Consider the following 18,254-nt stretch of genomic DNA (forward strand, 5'->3'; position numbering starts at 1 on the left):
TTAAAGAACTGCTACATTACCTCACCACTCTTGAACTCGTACCCTGAATAACAAAAGCCAGCCAAGCATATGACTTCGTAATCACCCTAACAACCTGTGCTGCATCTTCTCATTTTGACTTGTTGCAATACAACAATTAGTTTCAATCACAGAACACAGAGAACTGAACAATACAGTATAGTGCAGACCCTTCACCCCACAACATTATGCTGGCATTTGACTCTACCATGAATGGGCATTAAAGTTTCTCCCACTTCATTGTGCTTAATTTATTAGAATCTGCAGGAAGATATATACAAGAGTGAATAAATAAAATATCTGACTTGGACCAAGTTTACTGTTTGATTGGAGGGCACTGGATGTAACAGTCTGTAAGGGTCCTCTTTATGGAAGGATAAATACAGAGCAGAACTCCAGAAACATGACTCTTTTCTTCAGCTGATACGAGGGATCATCTAGGACAACACACACAAAATGCTGGAGGAACTCAGCAAGTTGACAGTGTCTATGGAAATGAATTAACAGTTGATATTTTGGGCCAAGACCCTTCTTCAGGACTGGGATGGAAGGGGCAAGATACCAGAGTTAAAAGGTAGGGGGAGGGGAAGGAGGACTAGCTAGGTGAAGCCCGGTGGGTGCGAAAGCTTAAAGGGTTGGAGAAGAAGGAATAGCATAGGAGAGGAGAGTGGATCATGTGAGGAAGGGAAGAAGGAAGGTCACCAGTGGGAGGTGAAGGTCATTAGTGGGAGGTGATTGGCAAGTGAGGAGAAGAGGTGAAATGCCAGAAAGGGAATAGAAGAAGATGGAAGGGGAAGGGAAAAAAAGTACAGGAAGGAGAAATCTATGTTCATGCCATCAGGTTGGCAGTAACATAGACAGAATATAACTTCCTTCACCCTGAAAGTGGCCTCATTGTGGCAAGACAGGAGGCCATGGACCCACATGGCAGAACGGAAATGGGGATAGGAATTAAAATGACTGTCCAACAGGAAATTCCGCTTTTGGTAGATGGTGCAGAGATGCTCGGCAAACCAGTCCCACAATTTACGTCAGGTCTCACCAATGTAGAGGAGGCCTCATCCAGAGCAGTGGATAAAACAGACAACCTCAACAGATTTGCAGGTGAAGTCTTACCACTCCTGGATGGGGCCCTAAATGGAGGAAGTGAATGGGAGGTTTAACATTTCTGTTGCTTGCAGGGTATGTGCCAGGAGGAGGATTAAGGGAGAAATGGACAAGGGGAATAGGAATTGACCTGGTTTGTTTATGGGTGAAAAAGCGTAATGTCTTGATATACTTTTGTTACCATTAACCTGTCCACCTACCCCATGACCTCAAAGCAGAGATATGTATCTGCATCCATTGGTCAAAGTCAAGTTTATTGCCAATGCACAAGGACATGTATGCACAGCAACACACACAAAATGCTGGAGGAGCTCATCAGGTCAGTCAGCATCCATGGAGGAGAATAAGCAGTCGATGTTCCAGACTGAGACCCTTCATCAGGGCTCATCCCAAAACGTCCAGCATTTTGTAAGTGTTGCTCAAGATTTCCAACATCTGTGGAATGTCCTGTGCATGTGCATTCAAAGATTATTTATTATCAAAGTATGTATGCAGTATGTAACCCTGAGAACTATCTTCCGACATCTCAGGGTTGTATAGTGTGTGCATGCTTTGATAATGCAAAGGCATACAAAGCAGAACTGAAAAAAATTACCTGCAGCAGCATCACAGGCATATAATGTTGTGTAAGTAGCATTCGCCAGAAAAAAAAGATAAATTAAACACTACTTTTACAAGAAAGAACATTTTGGAGGTTCTGATATTTCTGTTATTCATTCTTTGGGTTTTTTCCTGTTACGTGAATTTCAGTGAAAAGTAAGAATGTCAGGTTGTATTCTGTATAAATTTCTCTCTGCACCTCGTGGTGCAACAGATGGCAACCTTAACATTTCTTTAGCATTTTGTTTATTTTTTGCAAGTTGCTAGCTTGATACTCAATCCAGAATGCATGAAAGGTGTGCAAGGAGCTGGCTGGATTTGAACCTGTGACCACTCGCCTCAAACTCTGATGCTAATGCCACTACACCACCAGCTAGTTAAACTGTATACATTCTCTGATATTAAACTGAACCATTGAACCAGAACAAAAGTAGAAGTCATTTTTAGTGCAGTATTCATAGTATTGCTAAATTGTTTTGCCTAATTAAGGTGGAGGCAATGTGACAAACACATGCCAAGCTTGAGGAAGTGGTGGGGGGGCACTTTTATCAAGATGAGATTTTTTATTATAATTGGTAATGCATTTTTGCCTGCTTATCTGAGAGCCTCCCTTCCTCAGTGTGCAGTAGTGTATCTGGGTAATCCGGAAATCAGTGAGAATATAGACAGCAGAATTGCAAGGAAGGAAAAGACACTGAAATGGATTATTTGCAATTTCAATAAAATTTTGAGCTGAGCTTAATTTTATGTCACGACCTTTGGGAAAATTGAAATTTGTGATGACAATGTCAACATGTTTTTAAATAGATTATAAAACATCCCTCTGAAATATTTTTAACTAAATTTCAGAGCTCATTGTATTCAACTTGCTAACACCAGTTTTAAAAAGCAGAATTTTCACAACATTAACAAATTTCACAATATATGCTGGTGATATTAAATCTGATTCTGCGTTCACTCCATTGAGAGGTATCCTTTTGATAAAATTGGGGCGTTGTTTAATTGTGGCACTTCTAGCATATTTAAACATCAGCTTTTTGACATATCATTTTGCTCCTTCTTTCTAGGACCCCTACCCTAAAGGAGTAATCCCCCTGGCTGTTATACAGATGGCAAGAACAGCGAAGGAAAATAAATTTGAAGTAGTTACAAAGCCCAGGATATTTGTTTTTAGGGCAGAGAGTGAAGGTAGGTGGTGTAATGAAGTTACTTCTTGAGATAGAGGATGGAATAGACCATTCAGGTCAGCAACCCCAAATTTTAACCCTAGCCTAATCATAGGGCAATTTACAATGATCAATTAACCTGCTGACCAAAGCACTCAAAACAAACACGTGATCACAGGGAGAACATATAATGTCCTTACAGGCAGCGATGGGAATTGAACCCGGACCACTGACATTCTAAAGTGCAATGCTCTTGTGCCACAGTACCATGCCACCATTTGGCCCATTGAATCTATGCCAGCTCTTGGAGTAATTCTCCTCAATCCCATTCCTCTATTTGAGGAGCACATTGCCACAGGAGAATGTGCAATCAATATACAGACTGTACTGAGGTTCAGGATTGAACTTTGGGTGCTGGTATGTGAGGCAGTCGCACAATCTGCTCTCTTACAGTACCGCTATTTGGTCTGAGAATAATCTCAGTTTAGGTCAAGGTCCTGGTTGCTATGGTGAAACTTTCAGACTGACCATAGTGCTGCCATGTACTTTATGGTACATAAACATGCTGAAGCCTTACTAATTTCCTCTCCAAAGTTTAATGATTGGAAATAATGCAAAGACACTCCTGCACAATTCCCAATAAAAGGAACAGAGCAAAACTGGCAGGATTCCATGTCCACAATAAAAAAAAAAGTAAATCACCCTGTGTAGTAACTCAGGAGCAGAAAACTCTGCAAACACCAGAAATGTGAAATAAACAGAATTATTGGTAATTGATCAGAATTGTTCTGATGAAAGGCCATTTACTTGAAATATGAACTATATTCTCTCCATGGAAGCTGTTTGACCTGCAAATAATCCCATCATTTTCTCTTTTTTTTTGTTATCACACCTTCATCTCTGTCAGGGGTAAGTTTTTTACTCAGAGTGGTGAGTGCGTGGAATGGGCTGCCGGCAACAATGGTGGAGGCGGATACGATAGGGTCTTTTAAGAGGCTTTTAGATAGGTACATGAAGCTTAGTAAAATAGAGGGCTATAGGTAAGCCTAGTAATTTCTAAGGTAGGGACACGTTCAGAACAACTTTGTGAGCCGAAGGGCCTGTATTGTGCAGTAGGTTTTCTATGTTTCTACGTTTCTAAATATTCAAAGTATCAGCTTTGGAATGACAAAATAAGCCAGAACTTTGCAAAGCTTTCATTGTACATCTATTGCTATTAATGTTAAGTTGAAGGTTCTATGAATTGTTCTTTGGACAGCAATGCCTCACATCTGCATTTCCATTCTCATTGTGGCAACACATCATTATCTTTACCCCCAAAAAACCTATCCCTTCTGAACCACCTGGATGAAGCAGTGCATGCCCATAATAATGTAAAGCAAGCTTTATTTTGCCCTGTGGAGTTGATTATCTGAGGAAAAGAACTTCCCGTATCTGTTTAATTTCTTAATTCATATAATCCTGTTTCTGTGCAGGAATATTATATATTCCAGTGACTTTCACTTCACCTGTTTGACATAACAAACTGCCGTAGATTCCCATGCATATGTCTAAGAGTATTGTGCCTTTTGTACTGCAGCGCAGAGAAATGAGTGGTGTTCACACCTCCAGAATGCAGTCAAAATCCATCACTTCTCATCCAGTCGCCGGGTTGGATCCACATCCCTCTGCCAGAAATATGGATACTTGGAGATGAAGGGGCATAAATCAAAGGTCTATGCTGCACTCTGCACTGACACCCTCTGGCTGCACAAAAATGAACAGGTGAGAATGGAATTGCTGGACTGAGAATGGATTCTGCTCATTAGGTGATAACTAAATCATGGCTGCTTGCAAGAACTTGGTGCTTTATTAGACAGCTGTTCCATCACTGTATTTGAAACAGAAACCTTCAAGCAAGGCCTGTTACTCTGCCTTGAAGGAGATATTTTGATGCCCTATCAGTCTGAATCTCTATAATCATTGTCCTGTCATGAAGCTGGAACCATAAATTGCAGGGTTCTTTTGCCTACAAAAAAAGGTTAATGAGGCTGGAGGCTCAAGGCTTGTCTTGAGGTTAAAGTACTGTGTTTGTGCATGGTGGGTGGGATAAACAGGTCTTGTTTTACTGTTGCTGTTGTAATGTGAACAGAGTCACCAGAGAGACACTAAAGCTAGTGGATAGAGAAGATTATTCAGCACATTGAACAGCTATTGTAGTCACTCTTAAGAAGAGTCTCCTGATCCAATATTACATGATATTTTTCTATGTTAAAGATCAAAGGTAACAGCAAGACAATTCTATAGTTACAATGCTTCCCTTGAATTACATACAATTTCCACACATCTCCTTTGCAACCATACTCCAGACACTCAAAATGAATGTTCTCTCTACTGACTCTACACCACATTCATGTATATGCAGGTGTTGGAGGACTAGTGATTCTGAGCTGTATTTTATACCCAATCTGCAAATGCAGTGGTGAAACACCTTGTCAATAAAGTGCCGTCCATTTTACCTGCCACAGGAGATTTCAGTGATCTTTTTGCTGGTGATATACTTACCACCACAGGCCAAAGTCAAACAGTCTCTAGACTAACTGAGCAATGTAATTCATAGGCACGAACAACACATCCTGATGCCTTCCCCATCATTTTGGGGGATTTTACATCAAGTCAAGACAAGTCACTTTTATTGTCATTTTGACCATAACTGCTGCTACAGTGCCTAGTAAAAATGAGAACATTTTTCAGGACCATGGTGTGACATGACGCGGTACTAAAAAACTAGACTGAACTACGTAATAAAAAAACAACACAGAAAGCTTCACTAGACTATAGACCTACACAGAACTGCATAAAGTGCACAAAAACAGTGCAGGCATTACAATAAATAATAAACAGGACAGTAGGGCAAGGTGTCAGTCCAGGCTTCGGGTATTGAGGAGTCTGATAGCTTGGGGGAAGAAACTGTTACATAGTCTGGTCATGAGAGCCCAACTGCTTCAGAGCCTTTTCCCAGACAGCAGGAGGGAGAAGAGATTGTACGCGGGGTGCATGGGGTCCTTCATAATGCTGTTTCCTTTGTGGATGCAGCGTGTAGTGTAAATGTCCATGATGGCCGAAAGAGAGACCCCAATGATCTTCTCCGCTGACCTCACTATCTGCTGCAGGGTCTTGTGATCCGAGGTGATGCAATTTCTGAACCAGGCAGTGATACAGCTGCTCAGGATGCTCTCAATACAACCCCTGTAGAATGTGGTGAGGATGGGGGGGGAGGGGGGGTGGGAGATGGACTTTCCTCAGCCTTCACAAAAAGTAGAGATGCTGCTGAGCTTTCTTTGCTATGGAGCTGGTGTTGAGGGACCAGATGAGATTCTCCCTCAGGTGAACAGCAAGAAATTTGGTGCTCTTTACGATCTCTACCGAGAAGTCATCGATGTTCAGTGGAGAGTAGTTGTTCTGTGCCCTCCTGAAGTCAACAGCTATCTCTTTTGTTTTGTTCACATTCAGAGACAGGCTGTTGGCTCTGCACCAGTCCGTTAGCCACTGCACCTCCTCTCTGTAAGCTGACTCGTCGTTCTTGCTGATGAGACCCACCACGGTCGTGTCATCGGCGAACTTGATGATGTGGTTCGAGCTGTGTGTTGCAGCACAGTCGTGGGTCAGCAGAGTGAACAGCAGTGGACTGAGCACGTAACCCTGGGGAGCCCCCGTGCTCGGTGTGATGGTGTTGGAGATGGTGCTCCCGATCCATGTTCAACAAGGCCAGCCTGAAAAAAAACCTTTAAATAATTATTATCAACATATAGCTTGTGGTACCAAAGGAACCAACACACTAACCCACTGTTAGACCACCATCAAGAGTGCTTACTGTGCTATCCCACGCCTACACTTTGGAAAGTTTGATCGCCTGCTTGTCCTTCTACTCCCTGAGTGTAGGCAGAGACTGTCGAATGTGGCAGCAGTAGTGAGGACTAAGAAGGTATGGACAAGGGAGGTGCAGGATTGCACTGAGTCGGTGGACTGGGCTGTATTCAGAGATATATCTTCAGGTTTAAATGAGTACACCACAGCTGACACTGACTTAATTAAAACCTACTGAACTTGCTGTACATACTCAAGTCAAAAGCCTTGGATGAACATGGATGTTTGTAGTCTGCTGAGGGCTAGAGCTGTGGCATTCAAGTCTGGCAACCCAGATCTGTACAAGAAAACCAGCTATGACTTGCGAAGGGCTATTTCAAAAGTGGAAGGACAATTCTGAGCAAGGTTGGAAGCAACATCAGATGCACGTCACCTCTGGCCAGGTTTGCAAGTCTTAGCTTTCTACAAAACAAAATCCAACATCATGAATATGTGATGCTTTACTAGCAGACAAGCTGAATGCCTTTTATGCTCAATTTGAAAGAGAGAATTAGAATTACAACTATGAGGATCTCTGCAGCACCCAGTGACCCTGTCCAGAAGCCGACAGGCTGTCTTTCAAGAGTATAAACCCTGACAAGGTGACAGGCCCCAACGGAGTATCTGGTAATACTCTAATAACCTGTGCCAACCAACTGGCTTGAGTGCTCAAAGATATTTTGCTACAGTTGGAAGATCCCACCTGCTTCAAAAGGCAACAATTACACCAATGCCCAAGAAGAAGAGGGTGAGCTACTTTAATAATTATCATCCAGTAGCACTTACATCTACGGTGAAGCAGTTCTTAGAGTTTGGTTATGACTAGAATCAACTCCTTCCTCATCAAGGACCTGGACCCACTGCAATTAGCCTGTCACCACAATAGGCCTATGGCAGATATGATCTCATTGGCTCTCCATGCGGCCTTGGATCACCGGGACAACACAAGTACCTATATCAGAATGCTGTTTATTGATGACAGCTCAGCGTTTAACACCAGCATTCCTACAATCCTGATCAAAAAGCTCCAGATCTGGGTCTCTGTACCTCCCACTGCAACTGGACCCTTGACTTACTAACTACTTATGTTTTTATGCACAATTTATTCCATATCCATACTTGAAACTCTGTTTATTTTTTATATTCTTTATACCCATTGAACGTTGTTGAATGTTGCACCAACTCACCACAGCAGATTCTTAATACTGTAAATGTATGTGGTGAATAAGGTTGATCATTGATCCTCGATGATGTATGTGGAAGCACAAAATTTTAAAGCTTCCAAGAATATCCAGAGTTACGCTAATGCCAGGAGGGTACACAAGAATACATTATAAATGGACTTAAATAATATTTAATAGCTCTTTTCTTTTACATTAGACTTTCAAATCTGGCATTGGAATTGTAACTATTGAAGTTCAAGGAGCTACTATTCGCGATGGCAACCGTAAAAGTTTTGAATTAATCACTCCTTTTAAAAGCTTCAGGTGAGTTAAAATACTTGTCTGGGAACTTGTCAGTCAGGCGGAGTGGACAGGAGAAGGAGGAGGAGGAACAAAAGTGTTGGGGGGGAGGTGTGTGTGTGTTGGAGTCATTGGGGTGCTGTCATGACAAGCTTTTTGCACTGATCTTTTTGGTGATTGCTCATCATATGGCGGGTCTTGGGTGTCTGAAACCTGGCAGAGCCCATCCCTCGCTAGATTTTTGGAACCAGCTGGAGCCTTTGCTCTGAACTCCAGCGCTGATGCCGCTATGCCACCAGCTGGCTGTATGTGGAGTGAGGCTCAAATGGGAGGACGTGGGACTGACCATAGATGATGAGGTGGAAAGATGTATGGAGCCATAGTTTAAAGGACTTGTTGGATTATTCTTTTCCCTGATCAATATGACTGGACCCAAGGCCCTAGATGAAGTGGGTATGGAGAGGATGTTTCCTATAATGGGGGAGTCTAGGATTTGAGAACACAGAGTAGAGTGACAGCCCTTTGGAACAGAAATGAGGAGAAACTTCTTTAGTCAGAGCGTGGTGAATCTGTGGAATTCATTGCCACAGATGTCTGTGGAGGCTGTGGATAGGTTCTTGATCACTAAGGGCATCAAAGTTTATGTGGAGAAGGCAACAGAATGGTGTTGAGAGGGATAATAAATCAGCCATGATGAAATGGTGGAGCAGAATCAATGGACCAAATGGCCAAATTCTGCTCCAATGTCTAATGGTCTTATCTGTTCCTCATCTTCAGATTTGTACCATTTGAACTCGCAAATCAATAGTTTAACCAACTTTCATGGTTGCTGCCTGGAGATCCGATATTGAGTTTGCTGTATATAGGATAGATGAATTTTAATGGGAGATTACCAATCTCTCATGTTTAGAAGTTTTGTCACAAATAGGCAATAAGGTTGTCAGATTCTGATTTTTGTTTTACAGAAATAATTTATTGGACAAGGCTGTAGTTCGCAAACAGTGTATTTAAGGTCCATTGCTATTTGCTCATTTAAAAAGTGCTGATAAGCTCTCTTTGTGGAAAAGAGCCCACTAAGTAGTAATTAAAGTATGATCTTAAAATTCAATGACATTTACCATTGAGTACCTTGGGTCTGGGTGGTGGAGTACATGGGTGGGAAGGATATAGATGTCTATGGTCCAGCTGCAAGTCAATGTGAATAGGCAGAGTAACAGTTCAGCATAGACTAGATGTATCACAGGGCCAACTTCTATGCTGTGGTGGACTATGATTCTATGAGTGGGTGGCTGGTGTACAGTGAAGTGGGGTGCTTTCCAAATCCAGATTAATTTTTTGATGACATCTGCACAATGCATCTTTACAGATGTTCTTATAGTTAAGTGAGATGCAGACATTTGTTGCTATATGGAACATCTGATTACAATAAAAGAAGAATTAATTCCATAGAAGTTTTATAAAGAATATTTTGGTAATATTAACAGGAAACAATACCACTAAGTGTTATAGAATAAATTGCAATATTTCACAAATATTTAAGGAATTCCATCTGTATCGGTGATGGTTTCCACATAGTGTAAAATCTTGTTGTGATTTTTAACAATAATTTACATTTATTTCTTAAAATAAACAGTGTAAAAAGTTTTCCTTTCACGTGTATTCAGAGAGATCAGAGATCTAAATCAAATAGAATCCTCTCTAAATAATTAGAGACAAGTTTAACCAAATTGATTTAAGTAAGAAGTTCAACTAATTGGGGCGAATGATTTCATAGTCTTGAGTGTTGCAGTTTTACAGCTGAATCTGAACGAGAGAAGAAGGAATGGATTGAGGCACTTCAGGACTCGATAGCTGAGGCTCTCTCGGATTATGAGGTGGTTGAGAAGATTTGGTCAAACAAGTCCAACAAAGCCTGTGCAGACTGCAAAGCACCAAATCCGGACTGGGCGTCCATTAACCTCTGTGTTGTCATCTGCAAGCGATGTGCAGGTAACTGGCAAAGACTTTTACGACATTATCTCCATGGATTCTGACAACAGCTTAAACGTCCACAATTTCTACTTGAACACGCATGGGGGATTAGTGAAGTTAACAGTGATGTTGCCAATTCAGCCCTTATACATCTCAGTGTTTTAGCCAAAGTAAAACAGAGAATGTAGAAGCCAAGAAGAGTTTATCTTTACTGTTTCATTGTGCACTAATTGGCTACAATATTTCATTGACTACAAACTGATATACTTAGTTATCTATTAAGTGCCCTGGAATGTCACAGGCTCATACAGAAACAGGTGCGTTGGCCCACTGTATCCATGGTGACCACTATACATCTAATTACCAGTACTTCATCCATAGTATTCTATGTGTTGGGAAGCCAACTTCTCATTTAGATACTTACATGTTATGAGAGTAGCTGCCTCCACCACTAGCACAAACCATGCGTTCCAGATTCCAACCACTGTCTGGGTGAAGAAAAATCTTCCTCTTAACCTTTTAACTACTCACGTTTTACCTCTGATGTAGTGAGATGAGAGTAGATTAGCTTTATTTATCACATGTACATCGAAATGTCAAAACAGTGTCATGCGTCGTTTCTGACAATGACTAATGCAGTCTGAGGATGTGCTGGAGGCAGCCCACAAAGGTTGCAACATATGCAGTGCTAAGATACCTTACAAACCCTAACCAATACACCTTTGGAATGTGGGAAGAAACCAGAGCACCCGGAGGAAAATTCATAGTCACAGGGAGAACATGCATACTCCTTATAGACAGCGGTGGGAATTCAGCCTCGATTGTTGGCACGGTAAAGCATTAATCTTACTGCTACTCTTCCTTGCTACCCCTAGGAGATGAGCATACATCCTTGTGACTGAGTATTTAAAAACAATTCCTCTTCTTGGTTTTCCATTTAGACATTCGAGAGACTGCAGATGGAGTGAAAAAAATGTGCTTGTTTGGACAAACATGTCTCCTATCCTGACTTCCCAATGAGCTGCTTTAATTGCTTTTGAATTGAAAATAAGGCATAATCTTCTCTGGGTGGTTGAAGAGTTGAATTTCATAAATATTTAGTTTCACTTTCCTTTACCATCCCTCAGTTTTGTGTTCAAGTTTACAGTTAATCTATCCCTGCACTGCCACCAACTGTTCAAACCCAACATGTTCAACAGCAAAAGAAAGCATTATAAGCAGAAGCAGGGATGTCAGCAAAACTATTCTAAAGGTTCTGAGATGACTTTCAACTAAAGATAGCCTGTTTCCTCTTAATGTGTCTTTATAGCCAAACCTTGCAGGCTTAAGACCAGGAACTACTAGATTCAGTGACACTGACCTTGATGTCTTGCAAACGTAACCCCATCAGAATCAGAATTAGGTTCATTGTCACTGACATAATGTAAATTGTGAAATTTGTACAGTACAGTGCAAAGCACGTTACAATAAAAAAAGAGTTAGTGCTAAAGAGGAATGGCAAATTAACTGTTCAGAAGTCTGATGGCGGAGGAAAAGGAACAGTTCCTGAATCATTGAGTGTGGTCTTCAGGCACCTGCATTCTTCCTTGATGGTGGTAATGAGAAGAGGGCATGTCCTGGATGTTCTGGCATGACCCCTTCCAGAGGCACGGCATTTGAAGATGTCCTCAATAACAGGAAGGTTTGTGCCTATGATGGAGTTAGCTGAGTCTACAACCTTCTGAAGCCTCCTATCCTGCGCACCATGTTAAAGTCCTGTTTCCTCTTCAGTGATAGAACAGAATAGGAATGTATTATGTTTATGGAAGAGGAAAGTCTCTTTGATCTCAATTGATTTCAACCTTGCCTGTCCATTTTCTCAACCCCATTGTCTAAAGCAATTCATTCGTACTGGAAGCAAGTAAATTTAGTTTGAGACCCAACATTAAATGCAATGTGAATTTTTGTGCATGTGTCGCACCCTTGCAGAGCTTCGTTCCAGTTCCACTGTGTTTACGGTGCACATAAGCATTTTATGTCACATCCTATGTGAGTGACATCATTGCAGGTTGTCAGCACAAACATTTTTATTCATCTAACCCTGCAAATGAATAGTTACAATAAAATAGACACTTAGTGCACTTGGTAACCTAGTTGTAGTTACCTGGGTTACCTGGAACATTGTCAGAGAGTCCAGGACATACTTCTTTCTTATAGGTAATTCTTCTAAATATTGTACTTGCTTTTTCACTAATAACACTAAGTCAGAATATATAGTTTTCCTCTCCGAACCTTACACTAGTGTTGTTATGATTATCTCATTGTTTATTTTGCCCATGTAGAAGCCAGTTTCATCTCGCATATGAACTTATGTTTGTCTCCATCTTATGATGTACTGTGGTACTGCTGCAGTAAGGAGAATATCATGCATTTATACACTCTGCATGCATGTCTCTGACAGCCATAAACTTGAACTTGATATTAACAAGTCAATTTAAACTATTAATGCTATTAAATTAAATCTACACTGGCAAAATATTTTGAGCCCCTGCTTATGCGCTCACTTCTTCCCCATTCCTTTTCACCACTAATCCATCCTCTAAATACCACTTCCTATAGGGTTTACATAATTAATCCAACACCCCATAATAAAACAGACACCAGGTCTTGACGTCACCCTCGCCTTTCATAAGCATGTCTTTAAAATTCAGTCATCTTCAGCTGCATGCTTTCTCGTGCTGCCAGTGGAGGAGCTAGTGGAGATAACACCCCTTAGATTTATTTAGAGATACCGTGTAGAACAGATCCTTCCAGCCCAATTAGCAGCTCCACCCACCAACCTATTTCACCCTAACCACATCACTGAACAATTTACAATGACCACTCACTAACCAGTAAAGCTTTGGACTGTGGGTGGAAACACATGTTTGCAGGGAGGATGTACAAACCTTGCAGAAGGCATTAGAATTGAACTTTAAACGCTAATGTCCTGAGATGTACCTGACATGCTACTATGACACACCCATGTTTAGGGCTGCTGAAGTCCCAGTAATGATTTTGGCTGGGGAACAAGTAAACTGTGACTGATTCCACATGGTGCATCACCAACTCCTTCCTCTGGGCAGTTCTGTACTGTGTTGATCATGAAAGCTGATTTTGACATGACAGATATTATTTCCAGGAATTGAAGTTCTGAGCCAAGAAGTTGCTTTGCACTTCAAATGGACTATTTTTACTGTGCCCATGGTCTGTTTTTTTTTATCAATTATGGTATTGTTTGCACTGTTGTAACTATATGTTGTAACTATGTGGTTTTGTGTGGGTCTTGTAGCTTTAGTTTTTGGTTTGTTGGGTGGTAGAGTTCGTCTCCTGAATTGATGTGTCTGGGTAGTTGTCTTTTGTCTGGTGGATTTGGAGTTCCTTTCGGGGGGAATGCGCTAAGATGGAAGCGCAATATTAATAAAAAGCAACCTCTCCGGACTCTGGATTTGGGGATTGCCAAACGTTATGTGGATTTTCTGGTGTAGTCTGTTTTGGCGTATGCTTTTGTGATATCATTCTGGAGGAACATTGTTTCCTTTAACTACATTGCAGTTGTGGTTTCTAAATGACAATAAACCAAAACTCAATTCAAAAAATGGGGTCACTAACACACTTTTTGTGGTGGTTTAGCTAAAGCTCTCTAGTTTGCTCTTGGGCATGAGGTCCAAACTGTCACATGCAACAGATTGGGTGTTGCACTTGCATATGTTTATAAAGGCCTCCAGAAATGTCTACAGCAAGTGGTGATACAGACCTGTCCATCACAAGCAAAGCCCTCCCCACCTCTGGGCACACTTACTTGGAGCACTGCTGCAAGAGAACAGCAACCACCATCAGGGACGCAACCATCCAGGCTCTCTTCTCGCTACTACCATCAGACCGCAGATACAGCAGGCTTGGTCACACACCATCAGGTTCAGGAACAATTACAACCATCAGGCTCTTGAACTGATGGGGATAATTCCACTCACCACAACTCTGAACTGATTTGACTATTTCTAAATTCACTTTAAGAACTTAGAACTCATGATTTCAGTAGTACTTTTTTTATTTGCACAACTTGATTTTTGCACATTGGTTGTTTGTCAGTCTTTCTGTACAGTTTTTCATCGGTTCCATTGTAATTCTTTATTATTCTGTAAATGCCTGTGAGAAAATACATCTCAACATAGTATACAATAGCACATTTTATTTTGACTTTGACTTCCATTTTGTTCTGCTGCTCAAGCAGCTGATCGAAAGCAGATAGGGTATGTGCCACTTGATGGTGAGAAAGGGCTGTTTAAGAGAAACTGCCTAGCTGTGAGATGGAAATCAGGGTGAAGAGCCTTTTGAAAAATGGACATGTGCCTATTCCAATGTGTTTCTTAACAACCAGCTGCAAACAATTGGCCAAAAGGGTAATTAGTTTGCTAGTAACTTTTGATATTTTTTACTCTAAACTTCAAAGGAACAGTATGTTATGGCAATTCACATTTAACTCCATGATGTAATTTTGAGACATAGCTAAAGGTTTATAAAATTTATTCAGCTAAAACCCCAGCCTAAGCTACCCTCCTATCCAGTTATAGACTGGTGCTCATTCATTTGTTTGTGCTGTGTTGTATGATGTAGGTGATTATGGTTTTTCCATGGCCATGATTGTTCTCAGCAAATTTTTCTACGGAAGTTGTTTGCCATTGCCTTCTTTTGGGCAGTGTCTTTACAAGATGGGTGATCTCAGCCATTATCTGTACTCTTCAGAGATTGTCTACCTGGTGTCAGTGGTGACATAGCCAGGACTTGTGATATGCAGCAGCTGTTCATATGACCATCTGTCACCTGCTCCCATGACTTCATGTGGCCCTGATCAGGGTGCTAAGCAGACACTACACCTTGTCCAAGGGGGACCTGCAGGCTAGTGGAAGGAAGGAGCACCTCATCCCTCCTTTGGTAAAGACATATCTCCATCTTGCCACTCCAACAGAATGATGCAGCATGTTATTTAAATAAGTGTTTGCATTATAAATTTATCAGAGCTAGTGTTGTAAATCTGGTACTCCAACCCATTAATGTCCATTAATTTTACTGGTGAAAAATCTATTTACATAGAAGCTGAATTAGCACAAGAGGAGAAGGGAGTCAGATAGTGAGTGCAAGGTTGTCTGAAGTATAAATACCAATACTCACCCAGTTGGACATGTTTCTGTGATACGCATTTTGTATGCATTAGTTGTAAAGCCTATTTTCTGCACTGATCCTGATTCAGGAGCCCTGGTAGGATTCGTGTTTAGCGGAAATGATGTATTTCAAGTTTCTTTTATCATTGCAGGAGAACATCGAGGCTTAGGGGCATCGGTCTCTAAAGTACAGAGCCTGAAATTGGATACAAGCGTATGGACAAATGAAATAGTACAGGTCAGGTATCAAGACTTCTTGAATCAAATTGCTAGAAGTTCCATGTTGGGAGTTCTTCACTATGGAAATGAACTCAAAATAGTAAGATGTTGTAAAATTACCAAGACTCACAGGATTAATACAGATCACATAGCATATTCAACCTAACCTAGCCAGGATGACCTACCTTTGGATACAAGATTAAAGGTTAAAGATTAGCTTTATTTGTCAAAATTATAGTGGAATATTGCATCATCATTTGAGATGTAAAACTTACTAACCATAAACCATACACGTTTTTCTTTTGGAATGGTGTAAGGAAACCAGAGCACCCAATGGAAGACCATGCTGTCATGGGGGGTGGGTACAAACTCCTTACAGACAGCAGCAGGAATTGCATCACTGGCACTGTAAAGTGTAAAGCTAACCCCTACATTACTGTGTGGCCCACAAGGTTGTGTGTCAAATAATTACACTAATAGTGTCTGAGAGTTTTAAATGGTACATTTTTATTTTATGAAGTCATAGTGAGATATTAGCTTGGAAAGAGATCCATTGGCCTTCCAAGTCTTTATCAATCTTCAACCATCCAAGTCGATGCCAATCATCAATCATGCAAGACCATGCCAGTCATCAACCATTCAAGTCCATGCCAATCATCAAAAACCTTTTGTACTAATCGTATATGAATCCCTGTCTTAATTAATACTGGCTTCGTCCCCCTTCCTTTCCAATAATAATGAGCAGCCTTAGCCTAAGCATCGCCCATTTATTTATTTCCATGGATGCTGCCTGACCTGCTGAGCTCCTCCAGCATTTTATGTGTTTCTCTGGATTTCCAGTAGCTGTGGAATCTCTAGCATCAAAATTAAAACATTTTTGTTATTTTCCTCATGTTTTCATCAACATATAAGTGATCTGTTACTTAATATAATTCCCTTTCCTTGTAGCTTTTCATTCAGTTAGGTAATGAGAAAGCAAATAGGTTCTGGGCAGCTCGAATCACTCCAGGAGAGGAATTGGATACAGATGCTTCAGTCGAGAGGCGGAGAGAATTCATCACGATGAAATACAGAGAGGGGATATACAGGCGGTCACATTCTAAATTTGCAACTCAAGAGGAACTTATTAAGGTAATCCTTTCTGTTTCTTACTTGGTTTAGAGTGCATTAGTCATCAGCAGACAAGATGCCTGTTGATTGTCACGTGTCAATTAATGGTATCAGATTTACTGTGAATGCAGGAGTAGTTGTAGTAGTGCGATCACCTGAGTTGAGTATAATGTTCTCCTAAGGGATTGCCTATTGTAAAAGCCAATCCAGGATCCACATATTCCGGTGCAGTGTGGACAGGAGCAAGTGGTGGCCATAGTTAGTGATTGAGTCTCTCCTTTTGCTGTTGCCATTTCTTCTCTGTAGCCTAGCGGAAGTTGTTCTCATGTAGTGCAGCTCTCTTTTGAACAGACATGAGTTGGGCATCTGGATGACATAACCTACCTATTGTGGTTGGTATTGCTTTATTAAAGTGGAGATGTGGTTCATGTTGGCCTCCTCCCATACGCTAGTGTTAATGCACCTGAATGCAAGGCTATTGGACTGGTAATCAGATGTAGTCCATCAATCTGGAGATTGATGGTGAGCTGGGTATTTAAATTCACTTAATTAAGTAGTTTCTTGAAACAAAAATGTTATACTCAATGATGGCGAAAGGATTATTGTACAATTTCAATCTGCACACAGGTTTTCTGCCAGAACAAAAGTCTGCTAGCCTTCCCTTGTTTGAGAATCCCATGGTGTTGTTAGGCTGGGAATTCAAGATTATTTTCAAATGTTTTTCTTCAATTTTTCACTGAACATTTATTTAGTGGTGGTTAATAAATACTATCTGTTCAGCAATCCTTGGATCCCTAAAATTTTATTCTGTCCTGAAATACTCAACTCAACAGTATTGTGGGAGCACCTCTGCTATATGAACAGCTGAAGATTCAGAAGGTTAAACCCCACCACATAGTGGAGGACAATGAAAGATGGTCAAGAAATGCTGGTCTTCCTGGTGTACTGTGGAGAGGATTCTAACTGTTTATACATTTTTTTAAAAGATTTTTCCCACACCCCTTATGGGTGGTATGTATGTATTTTCCCCTCAATCTTGGGTGTTCTACCAGAGGCCTGTGAGCTTAAGGATTCGGCACGGTATCCATGCTGTTCCTCTTAGTCTGCTGCTCTGGAGCAAGATCTCAGATGCTGTTGGATTTGTTGGACCCACTCTCCCAATCCAAATGCACAGCCCCAAATGTTCCTTTCACCGCCAGATTACTCTGGCTTTAACCTTCCACATCCTTTCTAGCTGCTCTTTCAAACCAAGGTATTTTTCATATTCTTTCTTCCTGATGTTACTGATGAATGGGAGTGCCACATCTATTACTATGGCTTTTTTCTGTTCCTTCTCCAGTATTACTATGTTTGGTTGGCTGGCCAGTACCTACTTATCAGTCTGTATTTGGAAATCCCACAGGATCTTAGCTCTGTCATTCTCCAGGACCTTTCCCATTTGGACTTGGAGTGTCCAATCTATCCTCCGGATGAGAGTGACAAGAACAAAAAGAGTCATACCAGTTTGGATATCGCCCAGGTTAACTAGGTCCATG

General features: G+C 41.0%; 1 protein-coding gene across 1 annotated transcript in view; it reads left to right on the forward strand.

Moving 5' to 3' along the window:
- The window catches only part of arap3 (ArfGAP with RhoGAP domain, ankyrin repeat and PH domain 3), a 276,417-nt gene that overhangs the window by 175,084 nt on the left and 83,079 nt on the right, over positions 1-18,254 (forward strand). Inside the window, exons 6-11 of the mRNA XM_059990469.1 lie at positions 2,793-2,913; positions 4,471-4,655; positions 8,157-8,263; positions 10,029-10,228; positions 15,543-15,628; positions 16,558-16,740. Coding sequence (XP_059846452.1) covers positions 2,793-2,913; positions 4,471-4,655; positions 8,157-8,263; positions 10,029-10,228; positions 15,543-15,628; positions 16,558-16,740 — 882 coding nt within the window. The remainder of the gene's footprint in view (positions 1-2,792; positions 2,914-4,470; positions 4,656-8,156; positions 8,264-10,028; positions 10,229-15,542; positions 15,629-16,557; positions 16,741-18,254) is intronic.

The sequence above is a fragment of the Hypanus sabinus genome, chromosome 15 (assembly GCF_030144855.1).
Source record: "Hypanus sabinus isolate sHypSab1 chromosome 15, sHypSab1.hap1, whole genome shotgun sequence".
Taxonomy (NCBI): Eukaryota; Metazoa; Chordata; class Chondrichthyes; order Myliobatiformes; family Dasyatidae; genus Hypanus; species Hypanus sabinus.